The sequence below is a fragment of the Sebastes umbrosus genome, chromosome 4 (genome assembly GCF_015220745.1).
Source record: "Sebastes umbrosus isolate fSebUmb1 chromosome 4, fSebUmb1.pri, whole genome shotgun sequence".
Lineage (NCBI taxonomy): Eukaryota > Metazoa > Chordata > Actinopteri > Perciformes > Sebastidae > Sebastes > Sebastes umbrosus.
This window is the reverse complement of record NC_051272.1, coordinates 37850473-37868661: the sequence shown is the minus strand read 5'-3', so window position 1 is coordinate 37868661 and position 18189 is coordinate 37850473. Positions and strand designations below refer to the sequence as shown.

At 42.0% G+C, this 18189-nt stretch overlaps 2 protein-coding genes across 4 annotated transcripts in view; one reads left to right on the top strand and one right to left on the bottom strand.

Moving 5' to 3' along the window:
* Positions 1-18189, bottom strand: part of LOC119486724 — a 1187645-nt gene that overhangs the window by 318977 nt on the left and 850479 nt on the right. The window lies entirely within an intron of this gene.
* LOC119487033 (synaptotagmin-9-like) overlaps positions 1-18189 on the top strand; it is a 171337-nt gene that overhangs the window by 53474 nt on the left and 99674 nt on the right. For all 3 annotated transcript variants that reach the window (XM_037767680.1, XM_037767679.1, XM_037767681.1), the window contains exons 5-7: positions 12674-12794; positions 12953-13124; positions 16010-16139. In XM_037767680.1, the coding sequence (XP_037623608.1) occupies positions 12674-12794; positions 12953-13124; positions 16010-16139 (423 nt within the window). The remainder of the gene's footprint in view (positions 1-12673; positions 12795-12952; positions 13125-16009; positions 16140-18189) is intronic.

Here is an 18189-nt window from a genome sequence, read left to right as displayed (position 1 = left end):
ACTTTGTTTCCTGCATTCTGGTGACTTTTAATGAATGAAAATAACAAAACTAGAAGTGTACTCGGAGAGCGCAGACCTCCGCCAAGGCAGGTTTCATGTTTCGTGATTGTTGGAAAAGAGTAACGACGACGGTTTAGGTGACTTTTACTTTGTTTCTGTCCAGTTTGAATGAAGTGTTTTACGATGCTCTGCTACGAACAGCTGATCTCAACATAAACTAAAATACACGTGGATGATGGCGCACGCTGAACAGAGAGGGGGGGGGGGGCAATCATACTCGCTTGGCGGAGGTCTGCGCTCTCAGAGTGCCATTCTAGTTTCCAAATGGTTTCACTGCTTCAAGCAAAGCTCAAGGCTGTGTTTGAATAGTCCTTTTTTGCTCAGGAAGGTTCCTAACGGAGTGAAATGACCCTCTCAGTATCTCAGTAGCAGCCATGATAAGAGCTGTTTGAATTCCCTAAATGTTGAGGAAAGGAGCTTCAATGCTTCCTTTATTATCTCCTTTAGCAGAGGATACACTGGAGCATCCTTTACCAAAGGAAAGGAGATAATGCTGTCCCACAATTCCTCGCGGCCGCAACATTTAAATCGATGCACCATTCTGTCGTTCATGATAACAAACTATATGCTTATCATGCATATCATTTTCATACGCTCTTATACTAATTGGGGTTGATAAATATGAGTTGACAGTGACAACCATTTCTTTTCACTTTATTTCTTTTACCTATTTCAAACAGTAACAAATAAGTAAAAAACAAAACCAAAATAACAAATAAAATGCACAGTAAAGGTATAGCAAACAAACAATCCACTTAAATAAATATTATTAGTAGGAAGAAATATATATTTAATGGTTCTACCCCATGATAACTAAAAAAATAACTTAATATTTATCATATAAACTTTTGTGGTAGCCTGTAGTTTATTCCTTTTTTATTTCAATTCCAACCTTGGTAATGAGGTGATATTTTTCACCGGTTGTCCACGTTAGGTCAGATCATCCTTTATTATCTGTTGATAGAGTGTTCCAGCAGCAGGAGGACCTGTGGTATCTCTCTTTAACTCACCGTGGGTGAAGCAGTCTGTCATTGAAAGACCTATTTAAGAACACACAGGGGGGAGCAGCGCCGTTTGTAGTCCATCTTCAGAACATTGTAGTTTCACCACGGCAGACTGACGTCACTAACATCCGCCGCCGTCGCATCATAATGACGGAGTCTAGTGAAAGAGCAGTCAGATTCTCTGAACACCACGGTTGTCTTTTCCTGAGTCCTTCTGAATTCTCCTTCTCATCTTTCCCTGACCTCATGACGTTTTCCATCCAGGTCAAGGAGAAGTGGTTAGGAAAAGACGTTAGGACGTCATTTTTTTACTTTTCGACCGCAGCCCAACTTTGGGTGCTGCACGTTATGTCGCGAGCATCTCTTCCACCTGGTGTAGCTCAATTGTCGACCGGCAAACAGTAGGATCCCCGATCACTACCGCACAGACTCTGGCTCCAAATGAGGTCAAACTCTCAAGATGGCAGCTCCCGTATTCGGGATATTTTGGCTCCACTTTCTTATAGTGGGAGGAAGTGGAGACGCGTTGCCAACAGTCTGTGGTCTAAACATCAACGTGAGTTTTTTCCATCGACCTTATCTTTCTCCCACCATTTAGCTCTGTGAAAAACTCTGAATGTTTAGCTTTCTGTTTTAATTTATTTAAGACAATTCCAAGTGATTTTTATCAGGTGGTTTGGGATTATCATGGTTTCAGTGTGCTTACGGTAATTACATTCACATTTCTGAATGAATGTGGTGAAGAATGTGGATAAGATGTTTAGGATCAGTGAGCGTATTTGTTAGAAGGAAACTTTTCATATGCTATACATCCCACTCTTTTCTTAGCTACTTTGGTACAAATGCCTTGTTTTAGTACAAAACATTAGATGCCCAGTTAGATTAATGAGATACCCATTCATCAGACAGGGCCACTTGCAACAAATGAGGAAGACTTTTACACTTTCTTTAAAAGCTGCAACATAGCCATTCTTTATACGGCCTTTCTATTCGTCTCACTCCATTCTTTACTGAGAGTTATGAAGGATCCTTTAGCCTAACCTGATTCTGCCAGGGTTTATTCATCTGTACAGCTAAAGTTCAGCCTTGGCACTGATTTATTTACTTCCACCATGTTCAGCCAGGCAGATATATCGTCCTGTTGATTGGCCCTTGTAAAACGAGATCTCCGATGTTTAAGTGAGCTGAACAAACTCTCCTGCCTGCTTTTTGTCCTCATACTATAGTACTGAGTCAACTCATTTCAGTTCTTTTGTTATTCAGATGTTATTATTAAAATAGATAAATAATATTACAAAACAATTACAGCCATCTAAAGTTGTATTTAGACCACAAACCTCACTCTACAGTGCATACAGTATTTGTACAGCTGTGGGTAGGAGAATCTTTAAAAATGAAAAGAAGTTGATATTAGGGCTGTCAATCGATTAAGATATTTATTTGTGATTAATCGCAAATTAAATCTGTTCAAAATGAACCTTAAAGGGAAATTTGTCAAGTATTTAATACTCTTATCAATATTGAGGAACCAGTACACTACAACCTAAAAATCTCAAGTTGCATTAATGCGTTAAAGAAGTTAGTGGCGTTAAAAGAAATTATGGCATAGACTGTATATAGCTATTGTGTTGTACATGAGGATGGTTGGTAGTATGAGTGGGAAGAATGGACCAGCATGCAGGCATTGATTTTCCAGAAATAAATATTCAGACCAGCCCCAAAAAGGGAGAAACATAAACCTGTTCATTAGGTTTATCACCCTTGCAGGCAATTAATGAGAAAATACCTTCCGGTACACAAAACACTGGCCTTCCAAGAAAAACACAGACCAACCAGTTAGCTGTCTTCCATGTCCTACAGTATATGGACAGTGGATGACTTGACTGGAGAATCTTCTTCTGGAGATGTGTTTTGCAGTTCCTATGCATTGTGTTTGTTAAGGCAAAAGGCCAAAATGTTAAGTTAAGTAATTTTTTATTTTAATTTTCATATCTAAGTTGCTCTTTAAATATCATGTGTGTTAGTAGGTCAATAATTAAATAATTCACAAGAGGGCAGCGCTAAGCAGCTGAGTTCACCTGAGATGTAGGAGGAGATGCCAGGTTAATTGATTGCAATTCACACTTCCAGGGATCCAGGTGGGAATCTCTAAACAGGATTCAGACCTGCTGGGGCTCTTTGGTGTGAAACTTGGTAGACATTTCTGCAGGGGAAATGTGTAAAGCCGCAGGAAAATAGGGTTTGCATCAGCATATAGATGACCTCAGAGACGCTATTGGTATGTATAAGAGTGATAATGATAGTTTGTAGTCAGTGATGTTTGGAAGCGCTGCGTGCTTGTATGGTATATGCGCCGATAAATGATTTAATTTATTCCTCGGTATTTGACGCCCTCAGAATGAGAACGTGCTGAATGCACAGAGGTGAAACATCATACGGACAAAGGCTGTTCCAAATTGAGAGTGAATCTGTGTTTGGCTTTCACCCGCCGGTGAGCACCATAACCCTCGTTGAGCTGGGGAGGAGGGGCCAACTTTGAATGTTGTGTTTACAAACTGCAACCTGCGACAAATCCTACTCATTGTGCCTTTAAACACTTTCAAGAAGCCATGCACAGGCATATACACACACTCCCTGAGGGAAGGAGGATTTAGAAAGAGAGCAGAGAGATCGAGTTAGACTGAGCCTGTGATTATTAAAGACACAGCGAGAGAGAGGCTCGTAGATAAAGCCTCGCTGCTCCTGAGGGAGAGAAGGTGCTGCTAGTATTATAATTGGAGAAGATGGACTGTCCACGCTCTCTCTGTGCTTTATTGGAGCGCTTTAGAGCACCTTTCTAATTTCATTGGCCGAGCACAAGTGACCATAATCCTGACCGCAGGCTTGATTTGAGTGCTCAGAAGAGAGTAGCGAGTGAGCGGCACCCTATAGTCTGAGAACTTAAGTGTGCAGCATGAGTGAGTGTGAGTGTGTGTGTGTGTGTGATGGGAGGAAGATATCACATTATCTGCAGAAAGCTGAAGGGTTTGTCAGAGTGCCTGTCTGTTTGTGTACGTCGGTGTGTATTCCTGTACTTGTTGCCAAAAATTCATACGTGTGTTACACCTCTGAGACATCGTGCCGCACATCATTAACGCCAGAGGCTCAAAGTAACACCGATGATGCCGTGTCAGAGGTGGATTCTGCCTCAGCAACTCGCATGATGAATCAACTCATCACAGAGTCAGAATGTCACAGGTCCTGGTCAACTCTGCCTGTGTGTGTGTGCGTGCGTGCGTGCGTGCGTGCGTGCGTGCGTGCGTGCGTGCGTGCGTGCGTCCATATAGACTGACTCCAATTAATCTCAATCAGCATCAGAGGGAACACATATTGATGTCGAAGTGATACAATGATTTTCCAATATAACCGGTACATCTGACCTTTAACTAGGCTTTCTATCTAATTGGTTGCTTCTGACAAAGACTAAGTACAAAATCACTAACATTCTGTGTATTAATCACTGATTGGACAGAATGCATTAAGACATCAGATAGTTGTATTAACCTGCTTGGCAACTGTTAACCGTTAAAACATAAAGCTGCTGTATTCAGAGTAGCAAGAGAGAGACTTTTTGTTCTATTAGACGATCTGTAATTGAATTTATTGACTTATTTGCAGCTGGAACCACAAACGCCAATTGCTATTTTCTTTTAAAATCCCCTGTTGCGATTAAGTATCCAAAATTGGGAGCGTATCTATGTTCCCAGGATCCTATGTTTCCAAGGTTTCCAATGTCCTATGTTCCCCAGTTCAATATTCTGTAAACACTAGGGCTGTCAATCGATTAAAATGTTCAATCACAAATTAATCGTATATTTTGTATCTGTTCAACATGTACCTTAAAGGGAGATTTGTCAAGTATTTAATACTTTTATAAACATGGGAGTGGGCAAATGGCCTTGCTTCATGCAAATGTATATATAGCATGTATTTATTACTGGAAAACAATGACAAATATTGTCCAGTAACTCTCACAGGTACTGCATTTTGCATAAACAATATGCTCAAATCATAACATGGCAAACTGCAGCCCAACAGGCAACAATAGCTGTCAGTGTGTCAGTGTGCTGACTTGACTATGACTTGTCCCAAAACTGCATGTGATTAACATAAAGCATGTCTGCAAAGAGGAGACTCGTGGGTACCCATAGAACCCATAAACATTCACATATCTTGAGGTCAAAGGTCAAGGGACCCCTTTGAAAATGTGTTTTCTAGTTTCATATGACACCAGTATCTTCACTTCTTCTTAAAGCTGAGCCCGCTACAACCTTAAAATCACAATGTGCGTTACCACGTCATCACGTTAACTTTGACAGCCCTAGTTAACACACATTAAGTAAACTTGTCAAAAGGTTTTCTGTTGTCAGGGACTAATTTTCCCAGGGTCCTATGTTGAACTCCATGCTACAGACATGGACAAAATTGTTGGTACCTTTCCGTTAAAGAAAGAAAAACCCACCATGGTCACTGAAATAACTTGAAACTGACAAAAGTAATAATAAATAAAAATGTACTGAAAATTAACTAATGAAAATCAGACATTGCTTTTGAATTGTGGTTCAACAGAATCATTTTAAAAAACAAACTAATGGAACTGGTCTGGACAAAAATGATGGTACCCTTAACTTAATATTTAGTTGCACAATCTTTTGAGGCAATCACTTCAATCGAGTGATTTCTGTAACTCTCAATGAGTCTTCTGCACCTGTCGACAGGTATGTTGGCCCACTCCTCGTGAGCAAACTGCTCTAGCTGTCTCAGGTTTGAAGGGTGCCTTCTCCAGACTGCATGTTTCAGCTCCTTCCACAGATGTTCAATAGGATTTAGATCAGGGCTCATAGAAGGCCACTTCAGAATAGTCCAATGTTTTGTTCTTAGCCATTCTTGGGTGTTTTTAGCTGTGTTTTGGGTCATTATCCTGTTGGAGGACCCATGACCTGCAACTGAGACCAAGCTTTCTGACACTGGGCAGCACATTTCACTCCAGAATGCCTTGATAGTCTTGAGATTTCATTGTACCCTGCACAGATTCAAGACACCCTGTGCCAGATGCAGCAAAGCAGCCCCACAACATAACCGAGCCTCCTCCATGTTTCACATTAGGTACAGTGTTCTTTTCTTTGGATGCTTCATTTTTGCGTCTGTGAACATAGAGCTGATGTGACTTGCCAAAAAGCATTCAAAGACATTCTCCCAGAAGCTTTGTGGCTCGTCAATATGCATTTTGGCAAATTCCAGTCTCGCTTTTTTATGATTCGGTGTCCTCCTTGGTCATCTTCCATTAAGTCCACTTTGGCTCAAACAGTGACGGATGGTGCGATCTGACACTGATGTACCTTGACCTTGGAGTTCATCTCTAATCTCTTTGGAAGTTGTTCTGGGCTCTTTGGTTACCATTCGTATTATCCGTCTCTTCAATTTGTCATCAATTTTCCTCTTGTGGCCATGTCCAGAGAGGTTGGCTACAGTCCCATGGACCTTAAACTTCTTAATAATATGTGCAACTGTAGTCACAGGAACATCAAGCTGCTTGGAGATGGTCTTATAGCCTTTACCTTTAACATACTTGTCTATAATTGTCTTTCTAATCTCCTGAGACAACTCTCTCCTTAGCTTTCTGTGGTCCATGTTCAGTGTGGTACACACCATGATACCAAACAGCACAGTGACTTATTTTGACCCTTTAAATAGGCAGACTGACTGATTAAAAGTTTGAAGATACCTGTGATGCTATTTACAGGACACACCTTAGTTTAACATGTCCCTATGGTCACATTATTTTACATCTTTTCTAGGGGTACCATCATTTTTGTTCAGGCCAGTTTCATTAGTTTGTTTTTTAAAATGATTCTGTTGAACCATAATTCAAAAGCAATGACTGATTTTCATTAGTTCATTTTCAGTAAATTTTTATTTATTATTACTTTTGTCAGTTTCAAGTTATTTCAGTGACCATTATGGGTTTTTCTTTCTTTAACGGAAGGGTACCAACAATTTTGTCCACGTGTGTATGTTCAGCTTGACGAGTTCCCACAATAGCCTGTGTGATACAGTATTAAGCAAATAGAGCTGGGGAACACCTTTTTCAGGGTCCCATTATGTTCCATATAGAGCTGGGGGAACCAGCCCGTTCTCATTCCTAGGTTGTCAAAAACGTACATATTTTAACCCAAACCACGATCTTTTCCTAAACCTAGCCAAGTAGATTGGTTGCCTAGACCAAACGTGATGCCATGGGGTCCTGACCAAACAATGGGTTGGGAATGAGAACGGGTTGGGGAAACATACCTTTGGAACATAGGACCCTGGGAACATAAGACCCATATTTCCATTATGTGCCATATAAATCTGGGAACACAGGAACCTGAGTTGGGAATGAGAATGGGTTGGGGGAAAATAGGACACTGGGAACATAAGACCTTGGGAACAAAGGACCCTGGGAGAGCAGAAATTCAGAACTGGGGAACATACCTTGGGAACATAGGACCCATATTTCCATTATGTGCCATATAAATCTGGGAACATAGGACCCTGAGTTGGCAATGAGAACGGGTTGAGGGAATAGGACCCTGGGAACATAAGACCTTGGGAACAAAGGAACCTGGGAGAGCACAAATTCAGAACTGGGGTACATACCATGGGAACATAAGTACCTGGGAACATAGGAACCTGGGAACATAAGACCTTGGGAACAAAGGACCCTGGGAGAGCACAAATTCAGAACTGGGAAACATACCTTTGGAACATAAGACCTTGGGAACATAGGACCCATATTTCCATTATGTGCCATATAAATCTGGGAACAAAGGACCCTGAGTTGGCAATGAAAACGGGTTGGGGGAATAGGACCCTGGGAACATAAGACCTTGGGAACAAAGGAACCTGGGAGAGCACAAATTCAGAACTGGGGTACATACCATGGGAACATAAGTACCTGGGAACATAGGACCCTGGGAACATAAGACCTTGGGAACAAAGGACCCTGGGAGAGCACAAATTCAGAACTGGGAAACATACCTTTGGAACATAAGACCTTGGGAACATAGGACCCATATTTCCATTATGTGCCATATAAATCTGGGAACAAAGGACCCTGAGTTGGCAATGAAAACGGGTTGGGGGAATAGGACCCTGGGAACATAAGACCTTGGGAACAAAGGAACCTGGGAGAGCACAAATTAAGGGCGTTTTCACATCAGGTACGATTGATCCGTACCGTGCCTGAGTACGATTGCCCCCCCTCTCTGGTCAGCTCTCACATTAGTAAATTTGTTCCGTACCCGAGTACACTTGCGTCATCATTAACGTTTATTTGTTTATGCTGAGATCATCTGTTCTAGTGGAGCATCGTAAAACACTTCATTCAAACTGGACAGAAACAAAATAAAACTCACTCACTCGTCGTTAGTCTTTCCAACAATCACCAACTCTGGTTTGGCCAAAATAAACTCTTATTTCACCGAGTTTGATGTGAAAATATGCCGACTCTACACGTTGTTTACCCACCCACCCCGTCTCTCTCTCTCTGTCCGCTGAGCAGCTGAGCGTCTCTCGTTCTTCGCAGACAGACCATTAAATCAGCTAAATAAAATAACAAACATCACTCAACCCCATCACCTACTATTGTCTATATTTTAATAAACCTCTCACCGGCCTTCCTGCTTTATCATCCACGGCCGTACAGTTCTGAGGATGAGATCGGCGCAAGCTGCGCGCAGATACAGACATAGATATGAAACTGTTTTATATGTATACAGATTTCGGAGACCGGCGACGTTGAAAAAAAGCCTTCCTTTTCAAATCTACTCGCTAACTGCTAACGTTACTCGCGTTAAATAGCGGTCCACTTCCGTGCTTCGGTACGGTTGGCTTTCACACCTGATGTGAACCGTACCTGAGTACACATGATCCGTACTCCAGACCACCTTTTCAAGTGGACTCGGGTACGGATCGACGAACCGTGCCCGAGTACGGTACGGAGCGTTCACACTAATCAATCGAACTGGACTGGATCCGGGCCCGGGTCCCTGATGTGAAAGCACCCTTAGAACTGGGGAACATAGGACTCATATTCCTATTTTGTGCCATATAAATCTGGGGAACATAGGACCCTGGGAACATAGGAATGACACCTCCAAAATGCAGTACAATTTTTGCTCTTTTTACTTCCTGTTTAAGATTTTGTAACAGGGAGCTCCGTGTCAGCCCGAAGTGTGGGAGAAAGCGTAAAACTAGAAATCAGAGTTTCCCCTGTAAGAAACCTTGTGAGGGCTTGTGCCTCACTTTCACACTGTCACACGTTATTTTCAGATGTGTTGATTGGGAAGAGAGCTTGGCATGTGCTTGACTGTGGATGAGTTGTGAAAGCAGGGATATTCTCACAGGAAGACAGGAGTATTTCAACCTGACGGCAGACTCCACAACCACATAAACCCACGGATTTAGTGATGCAACAAATATCCAGAATTAATGAAGACTCATGCTGTTGCTGCATGTTGCAGATGTGAATTAAAAGGAGACCATGTTTTTTTTTTTTTTCTACCGGAGGTGTCACAGGCATGATCCATATCTGAGGTGCAAAGACTTGTGTAACATATTATAATGAGCCTTCTGTGAATCTACCCATTGATTTTCAGGGATTAGACTCAACCGTTACCTCACCTTCACTAAACCTTAGCCTATTTTGATTTAATTGTTTATCTTTAATCCTTAACCAAAGTTGTTTTTCTAAAGCTTAACATTACAAATCAAATAACTGGCGAGCTAAGTGCTTTTGTTTGATGCTAAATGTCACTCATTTTGGCGTTTGGCATCAGGGTGAGGGTTTAGGGCTGTCCCACTATCAAATCGTCAAGTCCTTGAGGGCTTTCTCGTTTTATTGTGAGCCCTTTATGAACACTTTCAATAAGTCTGCATTCCTGAGTTTACCCACAATTCATAGCGTTGTGACGTTAAACACAGGGTTACCACGGTTACCAGGGGTGGCCCGGAGGTGTAAAAAAAAGAAAAGAAAAGCTAAACAAGGAGGACGGCACATAGGTGTTCAGACTGGCATATTCAAATTTACAAAGAAACCTTAACATTAAGGATTTAAGATGGTAGAGAAAAAAACCCACATGAAATCAGAGCAGTACATGTCCATGTTACCGGCACCAGACCTATGGGAAATCTGGACCGGCAGCAAGGGTTACACAGGCTAGGAAGCACTGTGTAGCCATATATATAAATATCGCTTCTGTGGATTAATAGAGAGAGGACCAAAGTTAGCGTCTTAGCTCAAGCCACAGCTTGTTTATTTCTGAACACAATTGCATACAATTCACAGTCACATTATCTTGCTGTCTGACTTAAAAGTGCATATGAGCTCAAATGATTTAACATACTATATTCCCCATAAACAGAAATGAGCTCAACTCAAAATACTAATATATACCAGCATAATATACTGTAACTCAAAACACACATTCACTTTACCCTAATACCTACAGACACTCACATATTAACATATACAGTTCACCTAACACTCATTCAGCATTATCACATTAGACACAAAACCTTCCTACAGCATTCGTACACATTATACTCTCTCACACACTTGCACTTCACAGCAGCGCTTGCTAATATGGTACGACCACGACATGTTAGTAAGTGACCGGAGATGTGGAAATAGTTTGAATATGGTATCTTACTCGTCACTGTGTTTACTCACAGCTGGCTGGCTAATACTCTTTCAACAATTGGAATACATTTCTTACACTTACAAAACTACTGTGTAAACTGGAGTTCACGGACAGAACTACTCCACATGGCGAGCTTCGTCGGAACAATTAGCTACGAAGTGGAGCTTGCTACGCTTCCCCAACATGTCAAAATCATGTTACAACATTACCAAACGATTCATATTACATTCACATTTGATGCTGATGCAAACTAAAGATCTAAAAATTAGTTTTTCCGTACCTGTGGATTAATAGAGAGAGGACCAAAGTTAGCGTCTTAGCTCAAGCCACAGCTTGTTTATTTCTGAACTGCGCATGAGCAGAGCACGTAGCTACAGTCTCCCTCATTGATCCACAGCAGCACCACAGCGCCATCTACTGATGAGAAGGTGTAATACCTTGAACTAAGGACTGTGTCAAAACTGTTAGAATAGTTCAATTATTAACAAAAAATAGAGGGGGTGTCTGTTTAAATAAAAACTAAACATGTAGCATTTCCAACCTACTACATCCACAGTACACGTGTTTTATCGCGAGGGATCGCCTCGCTTCCCAGCATTGGACACTTGATGGGCTGCCACTAAACACAAGGCGTAGGGTTGAATCGGAACCAACATGCCGGCTCATTTGGAAAAAACGTAAAATAAAACCCCACAATTGGCATCGTCAGGATAATGGGATATGTCACCGCAAAGTGCCGTCCCATTCATATTTAAAGCATTTCAAGCTCTTGCAGCCTCTCACACTCTACCATTTACCAGGTGATGTCAGTCAAGTCCCTGAGGGTTCAGAGTTTAAGGCCTTAGTGGGGACATTGGGATTGGGCCAATGAGTTTATTGCTTCTTTTTGACCACTGGTAATGCTATGGAGTGATGTTTTTGCGAGCAGGTCTGTGATTTCTTTGTATTTCATGCAAGCATGCACATGTATATGCACGAGTGCACGGCCACGAAATACACTTTACTACCGTCAGTTTCTATTCCACCGATCTGCAGTTGTTGCTGGTAATGTGCCAACAAAAGGAAAGGGAGAAAGAAGACTGCCAGTTAGCAACATGGATGTAACCATGGGTGTATTGAGAGAGCTGCATGGTGCTGCCATTCAGCCTTGCTGCCCCAGTGGCCAACTATGCTGCAACTTATAAAACCCACTGCAGCCCAAAAAAACATTTTCCCCATAGACCACGATTAACGAGACTCGGTCAAAGCGGTGTAGTATGTGGCAGGATTGTGTCTGGTCAGTCTCTGAATTCGTGGCTGAATTGTTATACAGATAGTTAGTGGTCATGTCTATAGTGTTGAATCCAGCGGTACATGTCCAGGTGCGGCGAGGACACTAGGGGACGTGCTGCTCCACTCGACTGGCCGTCCAAGCGGTGACGTACCCTCTCCTGAAATGTACATGATTGGTCCTTGCCGTTTCAAACAGGAAACAACATGGCGGCCTGCTCGTAAACTTTCTGTTATTCCGTCTAAACAATCCACCAAAATCTACTTCTGAAAACATTTTTTAGATATGCCACAGCTGAATCTCATTTCATTTTAGATCTAGATTGCCTAGTTTCACAGCTTGGTCCAAGTTCCGGACGCGTCACGCTGGACGGGCTCATTTGCATAAAGGACTGTTCCCGCCTTTTCCATTTGATAGAGCAACTAAGGAAACTCCAACACTCGGTAGACTAATCGTGTAACTTCATCACTCAGTCAGTCACTCAGCGACAGACTTGCGTTTTTAGGGCTGGCCCTCTGCGGTCCAGTCAAAAAAGAGGCATCACTTCAAGTCTTTAAAATGTCAAGAATAGGAGAACAAACAGTGCTAATATAAAAATGTGATATATTTCTTTACAGGACAATGTGGACCTAGGAGAGCTGATGTTCTCATTGTGCTATCTCCCCACGGCCGGCAGGCTCACCATCACCATGATCAAAGCCAGAAATCTCAAAGCCATGGACATCACTGGAGCTTCAGGTGGGTGCTGACTGATATGTTTCCACTGCGAGGTGGTGTAGTCAAATATACACATGAGGTATTCAAGTGCTTTATTATTGTTAGATCATATTTTGTGTAATCCCATGCAAGACATTTTGGCATCCTTATTGACTTGACCACATATTATCTTTCTCCAGATCCATACGTGAAAGTGTCCCTGATGTGTGAAGGCCGGAGGCTAAAGAAGAGGAAGACGTCAACCAAGCGTAACACTCTGAACCCAGTGTACAATGAAGCCATTGTGTTTGATGTTCCTCCTGAGAACATCGACCAGATCAGCCTGCTCATAGCTGTCATGGACTATGATCGGTTAGTTGGGTTACCTACATACAGGGCCTTTTTTAGGTGGAACAAATGGTGGGGCAACAACTACTTTAGACAGATGCATATTCTCCACAATTTTCTGTCATACGGCTTTATTACCCATTTGTATGGGCTGTCTATTTGGGTAGGTATGTTTGCTCGGCAGAGTAATCCCAATTTCACCACGTTTTCCAAAGGGGACTCCCTGAAAACTTGGTGTTTCACCCGGGGGCGGTGCTTTACATACTGCGTCACACAGAGTGTTGTGTGCCTTATGAACGTTCTCATTGGCTCACATTGGGCCGTCTCATCACTTTTTGGATAAGCTACCAAAATCGTAACCTAAAATTTTTTTAATTAACCTTATCTTTGCAGTAACCCCAATATTAAACCTTCAGGAGCCCTCATGCCTAATTGTAACTTCGAACTGAGAGGATTTTTTATTTTTTTCGGCACATTTATGGGGCACATGTTATGACATTCTAATGTTAGCATGACTGGATATTGAAATTTCCCTAGTGACGATATTGCTTTAAGAAAAAAGACGATATACAATATTATCGTCCAATTAAAGCTGAAGAGAGATATCTATCTATATATCTATACGTAGATATAAATATCTATGGACTGGAGACGCATACATTGCAATACATAAGTGGCCACAAAGTATAGACAGTTAGCGCTATTTTATACAAGGACATGCTGAGATCAATAAGGGAGTCGGTGGCAGACTGGCGTATTCTGGATGGAGAGTTTTAAGATGGGAGCGGAGATTTGTGGCGTTTCCATCTTTAGTCCCGACTTGTTTATCGCACAGTTTACAAATAACTTCGTTCACGTTCTCTGGCTCTCCTTTTTCGTTTGGTTTAAAACCAAAGAATCACCAACGACTCCCCCTTCTCCCCCTCAAACAGGCATGCAGGAGACCAGAGAGAAAGACGTTGTGTGTTCAGCTCTCGGTACTTTTATAGCTTCTAACTGAATCTCTGACTTCACTGTTGGTACCTTCAGATGTCTGATTTATTTTACCGTTTCGCTTTTCAGCCTCATAGAGTCGTGTTAAGTTGCTGCTGATGAAAACCCAACATTTCCTGATTTTGCTGCTTCAGAATAAAAGCTTTTGAATAACAAAATAACGGGGGACTTTTATTGTGAAGAATATAGGAAATTAAATGTGTTTATCACCTTTTTAGAACCGCCTCTGTCACTCCGTCACACTCCCTCGCTCTCTCTCTCTCTGTCTCTCTCTTGACCGCAAACACCGACACTCGCTACCATTAAGCTCACAACCTACACACTGAGTTATTCCTTAAAGGAGTTCGCTACTTGTATAACACATTTTAGTTTAAAAAACATCAGAAAAAAAATAATTCCCCGATGCTTTGCCCCGGCGGGGAGTCATCTCAGGACCGCCAGGCTTGCAATATACTGGAAGAATCCCTGTATCCAACTTAATTGAACACCGTTCTGTTATCGTGGACACGTGAGGACCATTATCGTGGCCAATCAATATCATGTTTAACGATAATCTCGACCAAGCCTAGACTGGATAGTGCAAATTAAAAGTGTGTAGGTTTTGAGCTTAATGTTAGTGAGTGTCGGTGTTAGCGGTCAAGAGAGAGACAGAGACAGAGAGAGAGAGAGAGAGCGCGTGTGTGTGACGGAGTGACAGAAGCGGTTCATTTCATTTCTTATATTCTTCACAATAAGTCCCCCATTATGTTGTTATTTAAAAGCTTTTATTCTGAAGCAGCAAAATCAGGAAGTGTTGGGTTTTCATCAGCAGCAATTTAACTCCTATGCAGCTGAAAAGCGAAACGGTAAAATAAATCAGACATCTGAAGGTACAAACAATGAAGTCGGAGATTCAGTTAGAAGCTACAAAAACAACCTCTCAAGAGCTGGAAACACCACTGCTCCAAACCTCATCATCGATGGCTTCTCCGTTCCGTTCTCCACCCACGTCAAGAGCCTTGGGGTCACCCTAGACAGCACCCTCTCCTTTGCACCCCACATAAAAAATGTCACCCAGACTGCTTTCTTTCACCTCCACAACATCTCCAGACTCCGTCCATCCCCGTCTCACTCCAGCACAGAAATCTTGGTCCACGCATTTGTCACATCCTGGATTGATTACTGCAACGCTGTCCTCTCTGGCGTTCCCACCAAACTGCTCAACAGACTTCAAATCATTCAGAACTCTGCCGCCCGGATCATCACCCGCACCAGATCCTCCGACCACATCACCCCCATTCTCAACCAACTACACTGGCTCCCTGTTCAATACCGGATTGACTTCAAAAACCTTCTGCTCACCTACAAAGCCCTCCACACCCTGGCCCCCACCTACCTCACTGACCTCCTTTAGGAGTACACCCCCTCCCGTTCCCTCCGTTCATCATCAGCTGGTCTTCTGACCACCCCCACCTCACGCCTCAGCACCATGGGAGCCAGGGAGTTCAGCTGCACTGCTCCCAGGCTCTGGAACTCCCTCCCTCCTCACATCCGGCAGTCTGACACTATCACATCATTCAGATCCCTCCTCAAAACTCACTTGTTCAAACTGGCCTATTCACTGTAGTGTCCATCGCCAAAGGCTTTGAGCATGCGTATTGTAGTTTTCCCACGAGCACTTGATATTGCGAGCATGGGGCTATCACCACATAGCTGCCTCTCAAGCCATAAGAATTAAAACATCACTTTACAACTATTCTATCCAGCCACTGACCTTAAGTCATTGAATAATAATAAATATCATTCATTCATCCAGACTAATATTCATTTCTAAGGTACTCTAAGTGGCCTCTACCTACGTACATCAGTTTCATCTACAGTACATTAACTGATGCAACATTTTGGAGTCTCCATGAGTTGTTCTTTCTGTCTTTCAGGGTCGGACACAACGAAGTGATCGGGGTATGCAGGGTGGGCAACGAGGCAGAGAGCCTGGGCCGAGACCACTGGAGTGAGATGCTGACATATCCACGGAAACCCATCGCACACTGGCACCCACTCATAGAGGTATGGGCCACATTGTGTATCGGTACAATACATTTCTGTGAATGTTTTGAATTGGGATTTAAAAATAACAAAGTAATGATCAATTTCATGCAATCACCTTAACCCTCCTGTTACCTTCAAATTTACTAACATCTTTTATCCTTGGGGTCAATTTGACCCCAGCAATTTAAACCTCCAGAAAATGATAATAATTAAAATTGTTACCCAAGTTTATGTGTCAGGTACTTTATGTTTGTTTGTTGACTACCTAAATAGCCCTTTAAATAAAATCAATATCTTCACAGGAACCATATTTTTGCCGCCCCCAAAGCGTGGGGAAATATCAAAGTTCTCGCGAGAATGATGTTTCACCTCCCCCATGTCCTGTGAACTATCAGTGGTTCTCGCACTACTACAGTTATGGTTATGTTAGGTTAGGGCCCTAAAGCTTTTTGAAGATTATAAAGTTGCATGTTATAGTGACCTCAATATCATCCAAAACAAATGTGTGTAAAATGTTGATATTTCTTATATGTTTTATACAGCTAAAACAGCCTGGGGTCAAATTGACCCCAAAGAACACCGATGCGTACAGCATGTGTACAAGACATTGAAAACATATCATCATTTTAATTTTATGTTTATCCAGTTGTCCCCATTAAATTAGTAAAAGTCATTAAATATGAAGCAAAAAAATGATGTCAATCATTTATTTAACATTGAATGGGGTCAAATTGACCCCAAAGATAATAGGAGGGTTAAGAGCCTACAGCCATGCTAGCGTCTTTGTGAGGATTTACTTTTGCGCAGCGGTGCTTTCAGATAACACGCTAACATGCTCAAAATGATGGCGCTAACACGCTGATGTTTAGCAGGTACAATGTTTATCATGTTCAGTATCTTAGTTTAGCATGACAGCATGCAAGCATTTGCTTATTGACACAAAGTCCAGGTGAGGCTGATGGGGATGTCACTAGTTTAGCTGGTATTTGGTCATAAAACAAAGTATTGGCCAAATGATGGTGCTCAGGCGCTGTATAAAAAGTGAGAGATTATCAAAGTGATTATAATTCATCCTGAAGGGAAGCTGAATGTCTTATCCAAATTCAGTAGTAATCTATCAAATAGTTATCCAGATATTTCACCGAAATGTCAACCTGTCAACATGGTGGTGGCACAAAAATCAGGGGATCAGCAAGGTCAGTAGGATTCATCCTCTGGGGACTATGATTGTATGTTAAAGGTCCCATATTATAAAAAAGTGAGATTTTCATGTTTTTTTATTATAAAGCAGGCTTAAGTTCTATATAAATACTGTGAAAGTATCGAAACACTCAATCCACAGGGAAATACACACAGCCCGTATTCAGAAACTCTGCATTTGAAACAAGCTGTCAGGATTTCTGCCCATTCGTGATGTCATGAATAAACAATATTTAGACCCTTGACACAATTTTAAACGTAAACATTCTAAATGTGTCCCAGTTTATTCCTGGTTGCAGTGTATGTGAATGTCATCAGCTGACAGGAAGTACACATGGACCCAAGCTGTTGCCTAGCAACGCAATTCTGTTGCAATTCCGTCAAAATTTGCTAAAACGGAGCGTTTCAGAAAGAGGGTAAATACAGGCATATTCAGGCCGACAGGCTAAGAAAAGGGAATATTCAAGTAAAAACATTAGGGCTGTCAAAGTTCAAGTAACAATAACATGTTAACGCAAATTCGTTTTAATGGCACTAATTTCTTCAACGCATTAACACAATCAATCTTTCAGAGGTTGGAAAACCTCAGGAATCCATCGGTGCCAACCATGTCATACTAGCTTGTCGCGAAAAAGAGGTTAAATAATGCTCCAAACTTATGCTAAATTTTGGCGAGGAAAAACTGACATGAACATTTTCAAAGGGGTCCCTTGACCTCTGACCTCCAGATCAGTGAATGTAAATGGGTTTTATGGGTACCCACGAGTCTCCCCTTTACAGACATGCCCACTTTATGATAATCACATGCAGTTTGGGGCAAGTCATAGTCAAGTCAGCACACTGACACACTGACAGCTGTTGTTGCCTG